Source organism: Leucopleurus acutus, assembly GCF_964270905.1.
Source record: "Leucopleurus acutus genome assembly, chromosome: 14".
In the NCBI taxonomy this organism is placed as follows: Eukaryota; Metazoa; Chordata; class Mammalia; order Artiodactyla; family Delphinidae; genus Leucopleurus; species Leucopleurus acutus.
In genome coordinates this window covers 80,405,248-80,423,813 of record NC_139156.1, presented here as the reverse complement: position 1 = coordinate 80,423,813, position 18,566 = coordinate 80,405,248, and the positions used below count along the sequence as shown (strand labels likewise).

The following is an 18,566-nucleotide window of genomic DNA, read 5'->3' as shown; positions in this document are numbered from 1 at the left end:
ACAAAAGGTAAATAAATATATGTATAACTGAATCACTTTACTGTACAGCAGAAATTAACACAACAGTGGGAACAGCTATACTTCAATTAAAAAAACATTAAGTTAATTAAGCTTATTATGGTTTACCAATTATCTGGAAGTCAATTACTATCAAAATTACACACTGATTTCTTTGGCTCTTACTTGTAGTATAATGAGAGATGCAGGACCATCAATGGGAACTTACATTCTGCAGATGAGAACATAAAACGTGTACACAACTGCTTAGAAAAACAATTTTCCATTATCTTAAAAGCTGGATATGCACATACTCTAAGAACTGGTCACTTTGGCCCCAGGGGCACGCATGTGCCCTGGAGAGACACAGGCCTAGAAGAGACACGTAGACAAGTGTTCAAGGCAGCACTGTACACAATAGTAGTAGACGAAATGCAATCCAGTGTCCAGCAATAGAAGAACGCATAACTGTGGTGTCATCACACAACGGAAGGTAACACAACGGGGAAAATGCGTAAGTGTAAGAAAGGACACGCACGGATGATTCTTAGAAACCTGCTAAGTGAAGAAGTTACAGAAGGCTTCTTACAGTAAAGTAACGTTTCTGTAAAGCTCAAAAGCAGGAAAATGAGACAATACATTGCTGAGGAGCATCGATGTATGTGGTAAAACCATTTTTTAAGTGCATGGAAGTGATACAGATAAAAGTCAAAATAAGGAGGCAAAAGGCAAGGATTGAGGAGTCACAGGTAAATTCCTTCTTAGCAACAAATGCCGTGGTGGTGCGTTCGTGGGTGTTTATTCAATTATTTTGCATCATAATTACATATAACCATCACACGTTCTTGTGTGTATCAAATATAACAATTTTCCAAAAGGTACCCGTAACCCAGTCCTGCACCTGAAGGCACTGAGTCTAGTGCTTTCAACAGTCAAAACATGTCAAATGAACCCAAATTTATGCCCTTAAAGGAGTTAAAAGTCTTATAAAAAGTTACTGTTACGTGTACAGCATTCGGTTCTGCTACCATTACCAAAAATACCAGAACTTGGAAACAAGCTTTAATATTTCACAAGCCTATATTAAAACCTAAACTTTCATATTATCCTCAGGTTTAACCTAATACCAATGCTTCTCTAGGATACTCTTTTCTAAATAGAAAATTTCTAAAATTCCAAATGAAACTGGTCAGAAAGATTGGGAATCAAGGCTTACCCATCGATATTCTCATGTCTGATGTCCATGGGTTTTCAACTACTGTTTTACATAAATCTTAGTTTAAGGAACGAAGAAAGTGCTCAATGCTTCCATCTACCACCACTGTACTTCCTGGATGAAGTATTTTCTACTTAGAGGTGCTGAGGGATGAACATATTTCAAAACAAATAATTATAAAATTATTGCTATTCTCATGCTTTACTTTCTGCAACATCCAGCAGCACAGTGGCAATTAGGAATGGATCTTGGCTTAAAACGTATGAACTAGGGATCATTTTCAGTAGTCTGGAAATCAATGAGAGCCCATTGGGAAAAAAAAAGAAAAGCAAAAGCAAATGAAATCACATTCTAAAATCAACAGTGAGCAACAAATGTAAACATGAAAATGTCAGCTCGGTGAGGGCAGTCTGCTACTTTGCCTCTGCATCCCCAGCACCACCAGGAGCTACTCAGTAAATATCTGGTGAATGCACGAAGTTAAAAGGTCAGGAATTTCCTCTCATTCTGAGTACCAACGATATATCCAGCAAAACACCAACAGAAACCAATGATCCTCACCATCTTGGGTACCGGAACCTTTCAACAAGCAAGTGTGCAGTAACTTCAACAGCAACTGCAGGCATCTGTCAGTTTTCAGCAAGGGCATGTAGGCATTTGTACCAAACTTCACAAGGGCATCCAGGAGAGGATCTAAGAATATCCTTAATACATTCTGTGTCCTCCGCTTTTCACTAGACATTAAAAGACACGCCCAAATCAAGCATTTCAAAAGCATAAAGAAACTGTTTTCCATCTACAGTCGTGGAACTGGTTAGCTAATGATTCCATTGGACAGAATTACTATTAGGGATGATCCAAACACCTAGAACCTATTAGGATGGACCTTTCTGTGTGTGCTTTTTCAGTGAGTTCAGCGATTCACTGGAGAAGAAAGCACAGGGAGCAACACAACTCTGTGCTCAACTCTGGGCACAGTATGAATGAAATCCTATATCCAATTTACTGGCAAATTAAAATGCTGAGACCTCGCTTCCATATTTCAAAAAAACCAAAAAACAAAACAAATCCATGCCAGCCAAGGAAATGAGACATGTTAACAAAAATATATATAAAGCACTAAAGATTTGTGAAAAACTGTTATCACTAACTTTAGTACTAAAACTTTGTCTAGAAAAGAGATTTGATGTTAATCAATAATCAAATTAATTGTATTATCATGCAAATACGTACACTACCTAATGAAGCTGCTTACTGCAACAATTATAATCTGGTGACACGTTTCTCAAAATACAAATGAGATTGTTTTATCTTTATTACCTTTTAAAAAAATAACACATTTTACAAAAGGGTAAAATCCAGTAAATGTCTTTACCTAATCTTATGCTAGGACCTTACAACCCATTCTTCTAATATTCTTATACAAGACCTGTGATTCGTGTATACAGTTTTTTTTTTTTGACCTTCTCTAGTTTAAACCTCTAATCCTATGAACTTATTGTTAATTTTAAACATTTTTAAAGTATACTGCCAATGTTCTAGTTCCTTCCTTGAATACACTGTGATCAATTCCATACCCATCATTGAAAAGTCTGAATATGTACCATAAATCTGATTAGCCTTTTTTAAAGAAAGTTTTCTTTTCAAGTTTAGAAACACTTACCTATACTGACTCTTCATTCCTTCCACATCTATGGCCAGCAAGACCATCACAGCAACAAGCTTGGCTTCAAGCCAATCAGGCATACAGCAGTTTTCTCCTCCTTAAATAACAATAGTTAAGGTTTGCAAAGCATTATCAAAATCCTTCCAAGATGATGTTTCAAAAATAACACAGCTAAATGATTATATTTTATCCATATTAGAGAAACACAGCTGAGAAGAAATACAGTAGAACACCCCACAGCATGGCTCACTGTTACATACTTAACTGTGAACACAAAGACATCTCTGCATGCGGACTACGTGCCATGCACTGGCCTCAGTGCTGCAGACACAATGGTTCCTGTCCTCACGATACTTACAGTGCAGGAGAAAAGAGCTCTCATCAAAGAATATGCAGAGAAATGTAAAATGACAACTGTAGTGAGTGCTCTAAATGGTGCAAGTAGAGTGTATACTGGGAAGTAAGACAAAGTCACTCTGAAGCAATGACAGTTGAGCTGTGTATGAAAAGCTGGGAAAGAATGAGGTAGGTGAAGGGAGACATGACCTTTCCAGGTGGAAGGAAGTACATGTCAAGGGCCTCCAGCAGGGGAGAGCACACCATATTCCAGGAAAGGGCTGAGGTAAACAAAAGGAGGGAGCACCAAAGATGAGGTTACAGGACCAGGCGGGAGAGACCAGGGACTTCGTAGGCATGTAACGGGTTTCTGTCTTCATCCCAAAGGCAAGAGGAAGACACTAAAGGTCAACGTGAATGTGTATAAAGAAGTGGAGGAGACATCTGTTAGATCAAAGTTTGTTTTTTAAAAAGATTTCTCTAGGTACAATGTGGAAAAGAGATTTTAGAGGAAGCAAGAGTAGATGCAAGGTGACCGGTTAAGAGGCAATTTTGGCATCTCAGTTGAGAGGTGAGAGTTCCCTGAAATGGAACCAGAAAGGGCATGGACTGGATACAGACACAAAGGCTTTGCTTCTCAGAACTGTGTTTAAACCCCAGTCCTACTGTTTGTTAGCTGTGGGAGTCTGGGACAGACGAATGTTCTCTCCGAAAGCTTAGGTCATCTTCTATGAAATCAAACTAAATAAACCTATGACTTTCCTTGGGTTTATTATAAAAATTAAATAATATATGCAGAGTTCCTAGAACAACTTTTGGAAGACAGAACTTGGTTAAGTGATAAAATTATTTTCCTATCACTGAAAGCCAGTTAAAGTAAAATAAATCATAGATAGAACATTTCATTTTCATTCTATTGTTAGATAATACTCTTCATCTCAACTCCCAAGAAAAATTTAGTTAAGGGATCTAGTTTTCCAGCCCAGCGGTTCAGATACTTAAAACATATTTTTAAATATTCTAATAAATTTGGGGAGTAATTTAATATATTTTGATACAAATTAGAATAGTACAGAAGACAGACAATACTAAAAACATACTTGTATGGAGGGCAACTTAGTTCAAAAATGCAACAAAAGGATAAACTTTATTCTTTAAAATGTTATAAATACCATTTAGTTATCAGTAAGAAATCTGTATTTTTTAGAAAATCTAAAAGTTGGTGCTCTCCAAAATAGGTTAAGTTTATAGGTGTTTATAAAAGTGAATTATTGAAACTTGTTCTCTGAAACATTTTTACTCACATTAGCTTCATATCCCACATTTACATATAAAAACTCATTAATGAAGACTAAAATGAAATCAAATACCAATTCAGTATTCAGTTGCCTATAATTTCTAGCAATCACATAATCAGATACTTTTTGACCTTGTAGGAGGCAGGGCTCAGGTAGGGGTGCTATTTGAGAATGAAATGTTTCCAATCACAATGCCACTTTTTGAAGTCCTAAACAATTTTTCACTTCGGATACTGAAAGGGAAGGTTATAAATCAGAAGTTTAGTGGATTTTTAATGATTTCTGATTTCAAGGAGAGCCACAGGACCAGGCTGGTAACATTAGAGTGCCTGACCCAGTGGAGGACACTCCTGCAGAGATTTCTGCCAAGTCCTCTACCACCACACTAGGGAAATCCAGGCTACGGAACAGTGGGTCGCAAACCTCAGCATGTATTAGAGGTCCCCCAGAGGGCTTGTTAAAACCCAGAGGGTGAGCCCTACACTCAGAGTTTCTGATTCAGCAGGTGTGGGATAGAGTTTGAGAATTCACATTTCTAAAATGTTTCCAGGTGATGCTGCCTGTCTGGAAATCCTTCTCGGAGAACGACTGGCAGAGAATCCTTTATACACTCTCCCCCCTTTATCTCTCTGAGGCTAGAAAAGTGAAAGTAAGCAACAATGGTCTTAAAGAAACAAAAGGTCACTGGCTATCTTCAATCACCTTAATTTACCCCTAAATTATCACTCAAATCTTGCTACCACGAATTCTAAAAACTGAGTGTAATTCTAGAAAATGCAAAGTAATCTATAGTGTCAGAAAGCATACCAGGGTTGGTCTGGGGATGGAGAGGGACAGGTAGAAGTGGGAGACAGGGATTATAATACAAAGAGGTGTGAAAACACTTCGGGGGTGGGGGGTGATGGATGGGTTCATTATCTTGTTATCCTGATGGTTTCGTGAGCATACACAGAGGTCAAACCCATTACACTGCATAGTTTAAATATGTGCAATTTAATGTACGCCAATCATACCTCAATAGAGCTGTTTCTAAAATTTGTTACACAGCTGCAGTATACTACTTTGGGATTATTACATATCTTCAGCTTGGTTACATTTTAAGTAGGCACATCATTTAACTACAAAATCTTTACTCAAAATATCCTTTCTGATGGACTCTCTAATTTAAGTATAAATTTCTTCAAATATATTTCACTTTTTGGTTGATCTTAACATTTCCAAGTTTTGACAAGCTTTTACTGCTGCTTCCAAACTATATCTCACTTTCTCTATTTCAGAAAGCCTTCTCTGAAAGCTCTGTAACATTTCTGCTTGTTGATGATGCTGGTTTTGTGTGGTTTTAGTTGTTGTTGCTTTGTTTTGCTATATATCACATATATGGTATGGTACATATATATCTACCTAACATATATCCATCCTTATCTCTTAACCATTCCTACCTGGGGTCCATGCTATAGACAGAAACAGATGGATGCCTACCTACTTTCAGTTCCCTGGATGCAAGTTCATCCAAGCCTTGCAGGATACGCTTTCTTCCTTTCCACCTTAATTTCTATTCACTCGTTAGCTGTCACCTCATCTGGTGACCTCTCCTGACCCCCACAGGTCTACCTGTTCTGGATCAGTATTGCTCACCCGGGTTCCCCATCCCAGTGCTTATGGCTTTCAGGGCATTGCGCTAAGATTATCTGCTTACTTATCAACTCCCTTGCTAGACCATGCTCTCTCTGAGGGTGGGGGACATACCTTTTATCTCTGTAACTCCAGTGTCTGGCACTTAGAACTAACATTTGATATATGGTTGCTGAATAATTAGTGTAAAATCTATCTGTACTGACCACGTCAAACCCAAAGAAAAAAGCTACTTCAGGTGTAGAATCTGATTAAAAACATTTGAGCGGATGAGTCTTTATATAAAAACAAATTTGAATGTTATATGTATTTTATGCTCAAAAACTCGTTAAATAATGTTTGCTTCGGAATTTATTACCTTGTTCTGAAAACTGGCCAGTAATTGATAACTAAACTAAAATTTTATAAAGGCACTTAGCCAAAGGGCATTAAGAGTCAAAAATATCACACACACACACACACACCTCCTTTGCACTTGAGATCAATTTTTTAAAAACTTAAAATAGCATATTATATAAACAGTATATTTTAAGTTCTAGAAATGTTAAGGAAGAAACTCTAAAAATCTTATTTTATCCAATTTTGAATTATTTAATCAGACTTTATGCTGTTATGCACTGAATTATAAGACAAGTTCTATAGATACTTCAGGGAGTTGAATCTATGTTTACTCTAGTAGGGACTAAAATTTATTTACTTTTTTAGGCCTTAGAAAAGGATCTCGCAAGTAACAGTACAGAAAATTTACTAGACAACAGAGAGAATAAAACATAAAAGAGAAATGTTCTAAGAAGAACAAACAGATAAACTCATGTATTTTGGAAGGTTAATTATCTAATCATTTAAGACCTATTCCATGATCAGATTAGAGAAATCGGGAGATGAAAATGACTTGGTCTGAGACAAAGCTAGGAAATTTAAGACACGTTAAATTCAAAGGTGCAATTTACCCCAATTGTCACTAATGACTTTAATGATGAGGAAGCATCAGAAAGCAGTCTTAACACGTTTCCCTAAAGAGGAAGCAAAATTGATCTTTGCTAAGTATCTGGTAAAAAGAAGAAACTAACAAACATAATTTTTCTCTAAAATTACTTTTCATAATCAGTTCACACTAAATGTAATGCTTTGAAAACAAACAAAAGATGAACAGATTTATCTACAAATATTTCCACTACCGAGGCTCCAAAAACACATCTGCAGATGGAGCCAACAAAGATTCAGTACTTGTAGAATAAATTAATAAATGTATTTGTGTCCGAGTCCTACCCAGGCAACTTCTTAAAACATTTAAAATGTTTAAAATCTCAAGTTCTAGAACAAATAAAGTACAAGTTACGAAACAGTATTTTTACATTCTGTTTATTCACATTATTTGGCTGAAATACAAGTGTGACATCCATAAATTGGCATATATTTGGTTAAGCCTGAATCTCGATCTGAAAAACTACTAAAAAGCTCTTTGAAAATGTTTTGGATATATCAGTCCATAAAAATGATTTCGGACTTACCTTCCCAGGCAGGTGACTTAATATACTCTTGGACTAGGTTCTTTACATAAGCATTTAAAGAGGATGTCTCGTGAAGGCCAATGGAGCTACAAGTTAAGGGTCGCCTAAAACAGCTTTCATTAACACGCAGCCAATCACAGAGCTAGAAAAGAAAAGTGATTACTTATTTTAAAAGCTTAACTGAACAAAGGGTTTCTAACTTCCCTAAGCCAATTTTCTTTCCTCCACAATAAACTGAATTTAAATGACTGAACACAACAAAGTAACAGAACATTTATTGTCATGATTGAGTTCTGCAGATAGCTCAGACAGAAAAGTGTTCATATGTATGTGTGTATATACACATACGTGTGTGTGTGTGTGTTTTCTAACCTCTTCAAAGAACTTATAAACTTCATTAACAGGCAAGAATTTTTAAAGCACCTAATATAAAATGCACATTTTGATAAGGTGTTCTAACGAACATCTCTACAAAAAATAACTCATTATGCAAAACAAATTACAGTCTTAAATTAAAATTTATTCCAGCTTCATATACTAAAACAAGGATTTATTTATGAGAGAACATAGAATTTGAGATGTAAGTTATAATGAAAGTTTCTACCCTTCTTGCAAGTTTATTTTCTATGATATGTGCATTTTAAAATACAGTTGATGCAAATGTAAGGCCAGGACTTCCCTCGTGGTGCAGGGGTTAAGAATCCACCTGCCAATGCAGGGGACACGGGTTCAATCCCTGGTCTGGGAAGATCCCACATGCTGCAGAGCAACTAAGCCTGTGTGCCACAACTACTGATCCTGCACTCTGCAGCCTGCAAGCCACAACCAGCGAAGCCCGGGCACCTAGAGCCCGTGATCTGCAACAAGAGAAGCCACCACAATGAGAAGCCCACGCACCACAACAAAGAGTAGCTCCCTCTTGATGCAACTAGAGAAAGCCCACGAGCAGCAACAAAGATCCAACACAACAAAAACAAACAAACAAAAAGTTAGGTTTAAAAAAAACCCACACACACACAAATGTAAGGCCAGACACTTTAAAACTCTTAGAGGAAAACATAGGCAGAACACTCTATGTCATACATCGCAGCAAGATTCTTTTTGACCCACCTCCTACAGAAATGGAAATAAAAACAAAAATAAACAAATGGGACCAAATGAAACTTAAAAGCTTTTGCACAGCAAAGGAAACCATAAACAAGATGAAAAGACAACTCAGAATAGAAAATATTTGCAAACAAATCAACGGATAAAGGATTAATCTCCAAATTATACAAGCAGCTCATGCAGTTCAATATCAGAAAAACAAACAACCCAATCCAAAAATGGGCAGAAGACCTAAACAGACATTTCTCCAAAGAAGATATACAGACTGCCAACAAACACATGAAAGGATGCTCAACATCACTAATCATTAGAGAAATGCAAATCAAAACTACAATGAGGTATCACTTCACACCGTGAGAATGGCCATCATCAAACAATCTACAAACAATAAATGCTGGAGAGGGTGTGGAGAAAAGGGAACCCTCTTGCACTGCTGGTGGGAATGTAAATTGATACAGCCACTATGGAGAACAGTATGGAGGTTCCTTAAAAAACTACAAATAGAACTACCATACGACCCAGCAATCCCACTACTGGGCATATACCCTGAGAAAACCATAATTCAAAGAGTCATGTACCACCATGTTCATTGCAGCACTATATACAATAGCCAGGACATGGAAGCAACCTAAGCGTCCATCGAGAGATGAATGGATAAAGAAGATGTGGCACATATATACAATGGAATATTACTCAGCCATAAAAAGAAACGAAATTGAGTTATTTGTAGTGAGATGGATGGACCCAGGGTCCGTCATACAGAGTGAAGCAAGTCAGAAAGAGAAAAACAAATACCGTATGCTAACACATATATATGGAATTTAAAAAAAATGGTTCTGATGAACCTAGGGGCAGGACAGGAATAAAGATGCAGATGTAGAGAATGGACTCGAGGACACGGGGAGGGGGAAGGGTAAGCTGGGACGAAGTGAGAGAGTAGCATTGACATATATACACTACCAAATGTAAAATAGCTAGCTAGTGGGAAGCAGCCGCACAGCACAGGGAGATCTGCTCAGTGCCTTGTGACCACCTAGAGGGGTGGGATAGGGAGGGTGGGAAGGAGACGCAAGAAGGAGGGTATATGGGGATACACGTATGCATACAGCTGATTCACTTTGTTATACAGCAGAAACTAACACAACATTGTAATGCAATTATACTCCAATAAAGATGTTTAAAAAAAATACAGTTGATCCTTAATGACACGGGTTTACACTGTGCAGGTCCACTTACATGTGGATTTTTTCAGTAGTAAATACTATGATACTTCATGATCCATGGTTGTACGCGTCCTCAGACGAAGGGCAGTTTCTTAAGAAACCAAACATACTCTTGCCATAAAATCCAGCAACTGTGTTCCTCGGTATTTACTCTAACGAGCTGAAAAGTTATGTCCACACACACAAACCTGTGATGTAAATGTTTATACCAACTTTACTCATAACTGCCAGGACTGAAAAGCAAACAAGATGTCCTTCAGGTGGTGAATGGATAAACAACGGCACACCCAGACAAAGGAATATTATTCAGTGCTAAAAAGAAACGTGCTACCAAGCCATGAAAAGACATGGAGGAACCTCAAAGGCATATTATAGCTTATTGAAAGAAGCCAATCTGAAAAGGCTTCACAACGTATGATTCCAACTGCAGGACGTTCTGGAAACTATGGAGGCAGTGAAATACCTGGGGCTGCCAGGGGTTTGGGGGAGCAAGAGAAGACAGGAATTACTGGGTGAATTGGGGATTTTTCCAGCGTGGAAACTATTCTGTGTGATACTGCAACGGTGGATACATGACAAAGCCCACAGAATGTACGGCACAAAGAGTGAACCCTAATGTAAATTATGAACAGTAGTTAATAATAATGTATCAGTATTGGCTCATCAATTGCAACAATGTACCATGTTTAATGCAAGATGCTAATAATAACAGCCACAGGTGTTGGATGCAGAGGGTACCCAGCGGGTATATGGGAACTCTCTGTACTTTCTGTTCATTTTTTTTCTGTAAACTTAAACCAAGCAGCTATCTGATCAAACCAAGGGGAAAAGACAATAGTAGCCGTAGATATTTACACTTAGCATGGGCCAAGCACAGTCTGAAACATGTTTACATGCATTTTTTCATTTAAACCTCACAGCTCACACCAGATATCAAAATAAGTTCCAGGTGGATTAACCACCATTTACAAACTATACATATCGATCCAATGAATAGACCTAATTTGGATACTTGAATAAAACTGACTATTTGAACAAACAAAATGCAAAAAACAAACAGAAAAACACATTTATTGAACATCTGGATAAATTAAACACCGAATATTTGAATCAAGAAATTAATAACATTTTTAAGTGTGAAAAGGGCATATTTCTTAGCAGTATCTTCATCTTTTAGTAGTACATATTTCTAGATGAAATAAGATCTGAAGCAAAAGTCCAACAAAAGGAACTGATTAAATAAATTCTAAAACATTTAATCAACCGAATTTTTAAATATCCCATATTGGGGAACTATTTAGCCAACATGGTATATAATATTCAAATGTAGGTAAAGATGAAAAATAAAATTCAAAACAGTATAATCTTAATTTGTTTAGAAATATCATATGTATTAATATATCATTTAAAATATACATATACACATATATATAGTGAGAAAGCCAGAGCGAGAATAAATATATCTGAAAAATTAAGAGTTAAACCAAAAAATATGGATTTGATGGTTGGCATTACAGGTGATTTTTACTTGCTTTCCATGGTTCTGTATTTTTCAGATTCCACAAAATTAGATGTATTCCACATAAACAGATGTATTAGGCCAAGAAAATAAAACAAAACTCGAATTTTCAAAGGCTCGAATTAGCCCCTCCCTCATTCCCTCTGCCATTACCTTACTCTATGCCCTCATTATTTTAACATAATCCAAGCTGATTTCTCTTGTTTCTCTCCAGGCATACCTAGCTGGAATTTCTTTCTAAAGGAAATAATCACATCTCTAGCCTCAGTGATCTCTTAGGCACTGGAGAAATACAAAATTTAAAACAAAAAAAGGTTCCTGTCCTCAAAAAATATATAACCTACGGGCTTCCCTGGTGGCGCAGTGGTTGAGAGTCCGCCTGCCGGTGCAGGGGACGCGGGTTCGTGCCCCGGTCCGGGAAGATCCCACATGCCGCGGAGCGGCTGGGCCCGTGAGCCATGGCCGCTGAGCCTGCGCGTCCGGAGCCTGTGCTCCGCAACGGGAGAGGCCACAACAGTGAGAGGTCCGCGTACCGCAAAAAAAAAAAAAAATATATATATATATATATATAAAAACTAGAGAGGACACAGATTAGGATTCTGGGTAAGAGCTAACAGCAGTATGGATTGAGTCCCATAGTTTAAAATAAAAAGGAGGAGGACACGGACGACTGAAGAACCCGCAGAGAAGGGCAGCCCATGAGACCACAGCAGGACCTCAGGGCGCTGCACACGGGGTGAGCAGAGAGTGCTCAGTGAGAAAGCAGTCACCGCAGGGGAAGGTCTCCACGAGCAGCGGCTGAAGAAGAAGGCAAGACACTTGTGGTTTCACGGCGAATGAGATGCAAAAAGTCAGGAAGAATTATGGATTACCTACACGCCAGGCTGGGGAGGCTGAGTGGATGAAAGTGACAAGAACCGACAGAAGACGACAAAGAGGAGGTTTGTGTTACTGGCTTTGAGTCTAACGTCATCATCACTCCCAGGACCATCTCATCCAGAATCGGGATCTGCCCACTAACACTGCCCCCCCAAACTGGTCCTTCTCTATTCCAGATACTTCCTGCCCCCGTTTCTCCACAGGAACCTCAGCAGGGTTACTGGTTACATCCACTCAAAGCAAATAAACAAGTTTTAAAAACCCCTGGTGACAGATAGCAAAGCAATCATATTTTACATAAAAGGCTAGTAACGAATTCAATTAGATAACAATTTTTCACAAAGTTTTCAAAGACCTTATCGTTAAATTATTTTCAGGCTCACCTCTGTCCACAATGAAGTTCCTCGTCCGAAGGACTCCTCTTGTCTCAGTGACATGACAAGAGATGAGACATCAGAGAGGGACACTTTCTCCTGGGGGGGGGGGGGCAGGGCAGTTTTAAAAAATTACTCATTTAAAAATGTTTGAATCAAACATCACTGAATCAAAATCACTGCAAAAGCAGTCTAGCAGACCACTTACGGTAGAATACTATTAGGTAAATCGAAAGCTACTTTTTAAAAAGAAAACATTATTCAACTTTTAACAGGAAGACATTGACTACAAACATGCAATTATATGCAATTATCTACGACCATTATAGAAAATGAAAGATCACTTCATAAATCTAGTTTCCTTAAAATTGAGGTTGCTATCTTAGAGGTAACACAGTCACAGAGCTAAAAGCAAAAACAGAAACAGCCTATAAGAAATTACTTATTACTTAAAAGTGAATCTGACTTTTCAACGCTGCAAAAATGACCCCGCCTTAAGAAAACCACCCGGGTCTTTTCATTCCCTGAAGGTTGCGCATCTTCAATTAAGATAGCTTGCTCTAAGGCGGGGGTCGGCAAAACCACTCACAGCCTGTTTTGTAATTAAAGTTTTACTGGAACACAGCCATGCCCATTTATTTATAAACGGTCTATGGCTGCTCTTAAGTAGTTGTGACAGAGACCGTATGACTCAAAAAGCCTAAAATATATACTAATCCAGCCCTTCACAAAAATGTTTGCTGACCCCTGTTCTCAGCAGTAGTGTTACTGGAGCTCTGTGAAAAGCAGAGAATAAAGGTTTTCCTTGAATGTCAATTTCCTGGAAGACGTGCACAAAAAATACAGAGGAAACCAGGTGAAAGCTTCCAAGAGTCCTCTCCCGGTACGGTCACCCAGCTACCCCACCGACGTGTAAAATGCCTACCAGGGGAGCTCCTTAGAGACCCAGCACCCAGGGTTTTTACTGGAAGCTGGTCACACAGACACCCCCTGCATCGCACCTACAATTCCAGAACCCGGGAAGGAAAGCAGGTGTTCAGTAGAGACCACACTGTTTGTATGAGTACTGCAGGCACAGTAGGTAGGATGGTGGGAACCCTCCTGAAATCCAAGTTCCCAGATGCCAGCCAAGGGCCAACCTTATAAGCAGGGCTTTCTAACGACAGCATCACAGGCCTGCTGTGTTAACTCTTTTATGAACACCCGCTCACTAAGAAAGACTAGGAAACTGGAGTTAACATTAGGAAGAAAGATAAACTCACCACGTCTACCAGATTCATGGCCGTCTGAAGGAGATAGCACTGCGCTGCCCCTCGCAGCAGGATCTGATGTGTGATCATGGTGCACTGAAGAACGTCCCTGACATCAGAGAAAACACATGCACTTCCATTATCTCAGGACAATTCTGATAGTTTGTAGTAAATGACAACTTGACTTAATATATCTACACTTTCTAATGCAGACAGTCACTGCCAGGAGAATTTCAAAGCTATTAAATAATTAAGGCCTCTAGTGGAGCTCACTTTTAATATGAAACAGATCTCCTTTTAAAAACAACAAGATAAGGACTTCCCTGGTGGCGCAGGGGTTAAGAATCCGCCTGCCAATGCAGGGGACATGGGTTCAATCCCTGGTCCGGCAAGATCCCACATGCCGTGAAGCAACTAAGACCGTGCGCCACAACTACTGAGCCTGCGTGCCACAACTACTGAAGCTCGCGCGCCTAGAGTCCACGCGCCGCAGCAAGAGAAGCCACCGCAATGAGAAGCCCACGCACCGCAAAAAAGAGTAGCCACTGCTCGCCGCAACTAGAGAAAGCCCGCGCACAGCAATGAAGACCTAACGCAGCCAAAAATAAATAAATTTATTTAAAAAAAAAAGACAATTTCAAAGTAAGAATTTTACACTTTTTTGAAATACTTTGTAATCAATATTAATATTTGTTATTTTATCTCTAGTTTCCTACATATCAATGTAATAAAAACAACTTACTGGCCTTATTTTTAAAGTGACCATAATCCAATAGTATGTATTATGGCATATATTTAAATTAGTAATTCATAAAACAAAATAAGTTCAACTATATGAATAGATTTTTTTAATTTACTTTTTTATTATATAAAATTAAGAGCGAAAAATCCTGATGCCAATATTAACTAAAACCACTCACTAGGGATTAAAGCAGAAGGAAAAACAAAATTTACTAACGGAAAGGTTCGACAAATAACCATATGTGAACATACTCAGAGTACATTACCTCAGGGCAAGAAGCCCTTCTATACCCAGGGCTTTACATCTTGGGATATTTGCCAAAGCCTTAGATAGAAACAAAATGGGAATAGCACACCAATGTCGGCTCGTCATCTTCTGAATAAACTTTAACAGGAAACTACCTGAAAGAAAAAGTTTTAAGACGTCATTGTTGCCAACAAGCACATGAAAAGATGCTCAACATCATCAGACTTTAGGTAGGGAAATGCAAATCGAAAACCATAATGAGATACAACTTCACACCCATTAGGATGGCTACCGTCAAAAGGACAGACAATAACAACTGTTAACCAGGATGTGGAGACATGAACGCTCAGACATTCTTGGTGGAAATGTAAAATGGTACAGCCAGTGTGGAAAAGAGTTTGGTGGCTCCATTAAAAGTTAAACACAGGGCTTCCCTGGTGGCGCAGTGGTTGAGAGTCCGCCTGCCTATGCAGGGGACACGGGTTCGAGCCCCGGTCCGGGAGGATCCCACATGCCGCAGAGCGGCTGGGCCCGCGAGCCATGGCCGCTAAACCTGCGCGTCCGGAGCCTGTGCTCCACAACGGGAGAGGCCACAACAGTGAAAGGCCCGCGTACCGAAAAAAAAAAAAAAAAAAGTTAAACACAGAGTTACTATTTGACCTAATAATTCTACTCCTAGGTATATAATTAAGAGAAGTGAAAGATTACATTCATATAAAAACCTGTATGTGAATATTCATAGGAGTTATTCATAATAGTTAAAAGTGGAAACAATCTAAACATCTATCAACTGATGAATGGATAAACAGCATGTGAAGTATCAACACAGTGGAATATTATTCAGCTACAGAAAGGAATGGAATATTGATAAATGTTACAACATAGGTGAATCTTAAAAACATTATGCTAAGCAAAAGAAGCCAGACATAAAATAAAAGGCCACGTATTATATGATTCCATTTATATGAAATGTTTAGAATAGGCAAATCTAGAGAGACAGAAAGTAAATCAGTGGCTGACAGGAGCCAGGGGGAAGGAAAATGAGACTTGATTACCTATGGGCAAGGAGTTTCTTTTGGGGATGATGAAAACATTCTGGAATTAGTGGTGATAGTTGTGTAACTTTGTGACTATACTGAAAACCACTGAACTGAACAATTTAAAAGGGTGAATTTTATGGTGTGTGAATTACATCTCAATAAAGCTGTTGGGAACAAAAAAAATCAATGTCATTTCATTTTCATTCCTTTTTAGTAAGGTAAGTATTCTAGTGCATTGTAGAAATTCTGATAACCATGTAGCTATATATTTTATAGTTAAGGTAAAAGATAAATTTTTTACTGTTGGAAACCATTCATCTGTTGGAGATATTAAAGAAACACAGGATAAGAAGTACCAATGGTAGCTGGCCTCTGGTATCTGCAAACAGCGATATTAGATCTTTCTCACAGGTTATTCTGTACCTACCCTGGATCTAATCACTGTAATTAATTTAAGTATTTTGAGATACAAAGGATGGTGCTCTATCCTGCTTTCTCTGCTAATATGTGACATCTTAAGGATCTTCAAGTCACAGTAGTTAATAAAAATGTCTGTTTCCGGAGATCATCACTTACAATGACTTTTAAGAAATCCCTGGACACTCCCGAAAGGGTATTACCTGTATTTTATATCTCCCAAAGTGCCTAGCTCAGAACTAGATACGCTTAGGATATTGTTGACAGAAAAAACTACAAAGTAAAAACTGTAAATAAACATTCTACCTGCCCTCCCTCCTGTTGGACTAATTAAGTTCCCATCTTCTGCCTCACAGCTCTCTCATGACACAAGGACGATGGCAACAGCCAAGCCTCTACTGCTTATTCACTCACTACACTGACAGGGTCACACGGCCACAAACTCTAGGCGCTCAAACTCTAGGGGGCACTGATCGCCGTCATGTCACTCACACCGTGCTGCGGACGTGAGATGTGCCAACATGGTCGGCAAATGAATCCCCAGACTGTAAGCTTCCAAATTCTAGCAAACTAAAGAATGGCTCTGACAGTTATCTTCTCCAGTTTAACTTTTTAAAAAAGTAATCAAAACAATCCATTTTCTGTATATCTAAAGTTGTGATATACAGGTGACCATCTTTTCTCTTTCTTCCCTGACTTTTGAATACACAGCACCACTGGTCATTGTTCACCCTATTTGCGGATTAAATACAAAAGAAAAAGTATATATATATATTTCATAGCCAGGGTCACTTTCTAAGTCACAAAGCCCAGAACGAAAATAAAGACTCGGAAAGAAGAGTGGGCCCTGCTACTCAGCAAGGAAAATAACACCGGCTTTGTGCTTTGCTTACCAACATAGCCCATCAGGAAGAAAAGTACATCTCCAACCCGAAGAAGTGGGATATTTCTAGGATACAAGGTCTTACGAAAAGCAAGTATTTTTTCCTTTCTCATCTTTCTGAGTCAATATCTATAAAGGGACAACTTTGCCACAATAGATACTCTGTTTATAACTTTTTCCTAAGCCCAGGTTCTTTCTTTCTTCGACCTATTTTGCTCATTTTTGAAACTGAATAGAGACAAGTGGAAAGAACGGCAAACTGCAGCACACATTGCAAAACTGCTTCCATGCCACGGATACCAATGCTGGTATCACGTTATATACAAAAGTAAAATTGTGTACTCAGTTTCAATGGACATGTGTATAATTCTGAAAAAATTTGCATATTCCGGAAAAAGGAACTATTTTGATAATACTGATTATAATAGTCATAGGTTGGTGCTTATAACCAACATACTAAAAATTTAAGCTAATAAATTAAAAAGAAACTCTTTACTGACACATACTCTTTATTTCTTCTGGAAGAAGAGAAATGTAAGTGACTAAGAACTTCTGTAATTTCAATCCCAGTGGAGAACCACTTCCTATCAGCTGGCCTGGGGACCTACAGACAAAGGGGAAAAAAAACAAATATTTTAAATCTATTTACAAATAAGTAGACTGAAACTAAATGGAATATGGCCCAAATGTCTTTCAACAATAAAACAATAAAACCATCTTCTTCTTCTAAACCTGCATTCTATTTTTCAGTAACATCTTGAGGATCCTTCTGCTAAAAACATCAGAGATCTTCTAGGAAAACAGACGTGAGTCAGCAATGTGCGGCACTAAGCAGGCATGGATTTCTTTTTTAATGACACTTTCTCTGACACACATATATGAATCTTGCCAAATAGTATCGTTTAAAAAAAAGTCTAAAAATGAAACTTTAAAATTATATTTTATTGTTCTCAACACCTAATCCAATGATTTTAAATCTTTAAGTATTAAATAAAAGAAATAACATTCACAGAAAGACATATGTTAGTAATAAGTAACTTTTGCAAGAGCATTTAATTATTAACATCTACAAAAGTCACATTGTTGTTTTTTTTTTTTTTTGCTATATGCTTCGGCCAGGGACATTATCTGTTAATTGAACACATTACGGTGCTAGGGAACTGAAGGCATTTTGTAATAAATGTGTTTGTCAACTCTCAGAAAGCACCACGTTGGTTTTACTGCTTTCCA

General features: G+C 38.1%; 1 protein-coding gene across 2 annotated transcripts in view; it reads right to left on the bottom strand.

Annotated features, from left to right (window-relative positions):
• TARBP1 (tRNA guanosine 2 -O-methyltransferase TARBP1) overlaps positions 1-18,566 on the bottom strand; it is a gene marked incomplete at its 5' end in the record, with an annotated part of 62,151 nt that overhangs the window by 31,593 nt on the left and 11,992 nt on the right. For both annotated transcript variants that reach the window (XM_082854845.1, XM_082854846.1), the window contains 7 exons: positions 1,775-1,947; positions 2,877-2,976; positions 7,657-7,798; positions 12,768-12,857; positions 14,021-14,117; positions 15,016-15,151; positions 17,843-17,940. In XM_082854845.1, the coding sequence (XP_082710971.1) occupies positions 1,775-1,947; positions 2,877-2,976; positions 7,657-7,798; positions 12,768-12,857; positions 14,021-14,117; positions 15,016-15,151; positions 17,843-17,940 (836 nt within the window). The remainder of the gene's footprint in view (positions 1-1,774; positions 1,948-2,876; positions 2,977-7,656; positions 7,799-12,767; positions 12,858-14,020; positions 14,118-15,015; positions 15,152-17,842; positions 17,941-18,566) is intronic.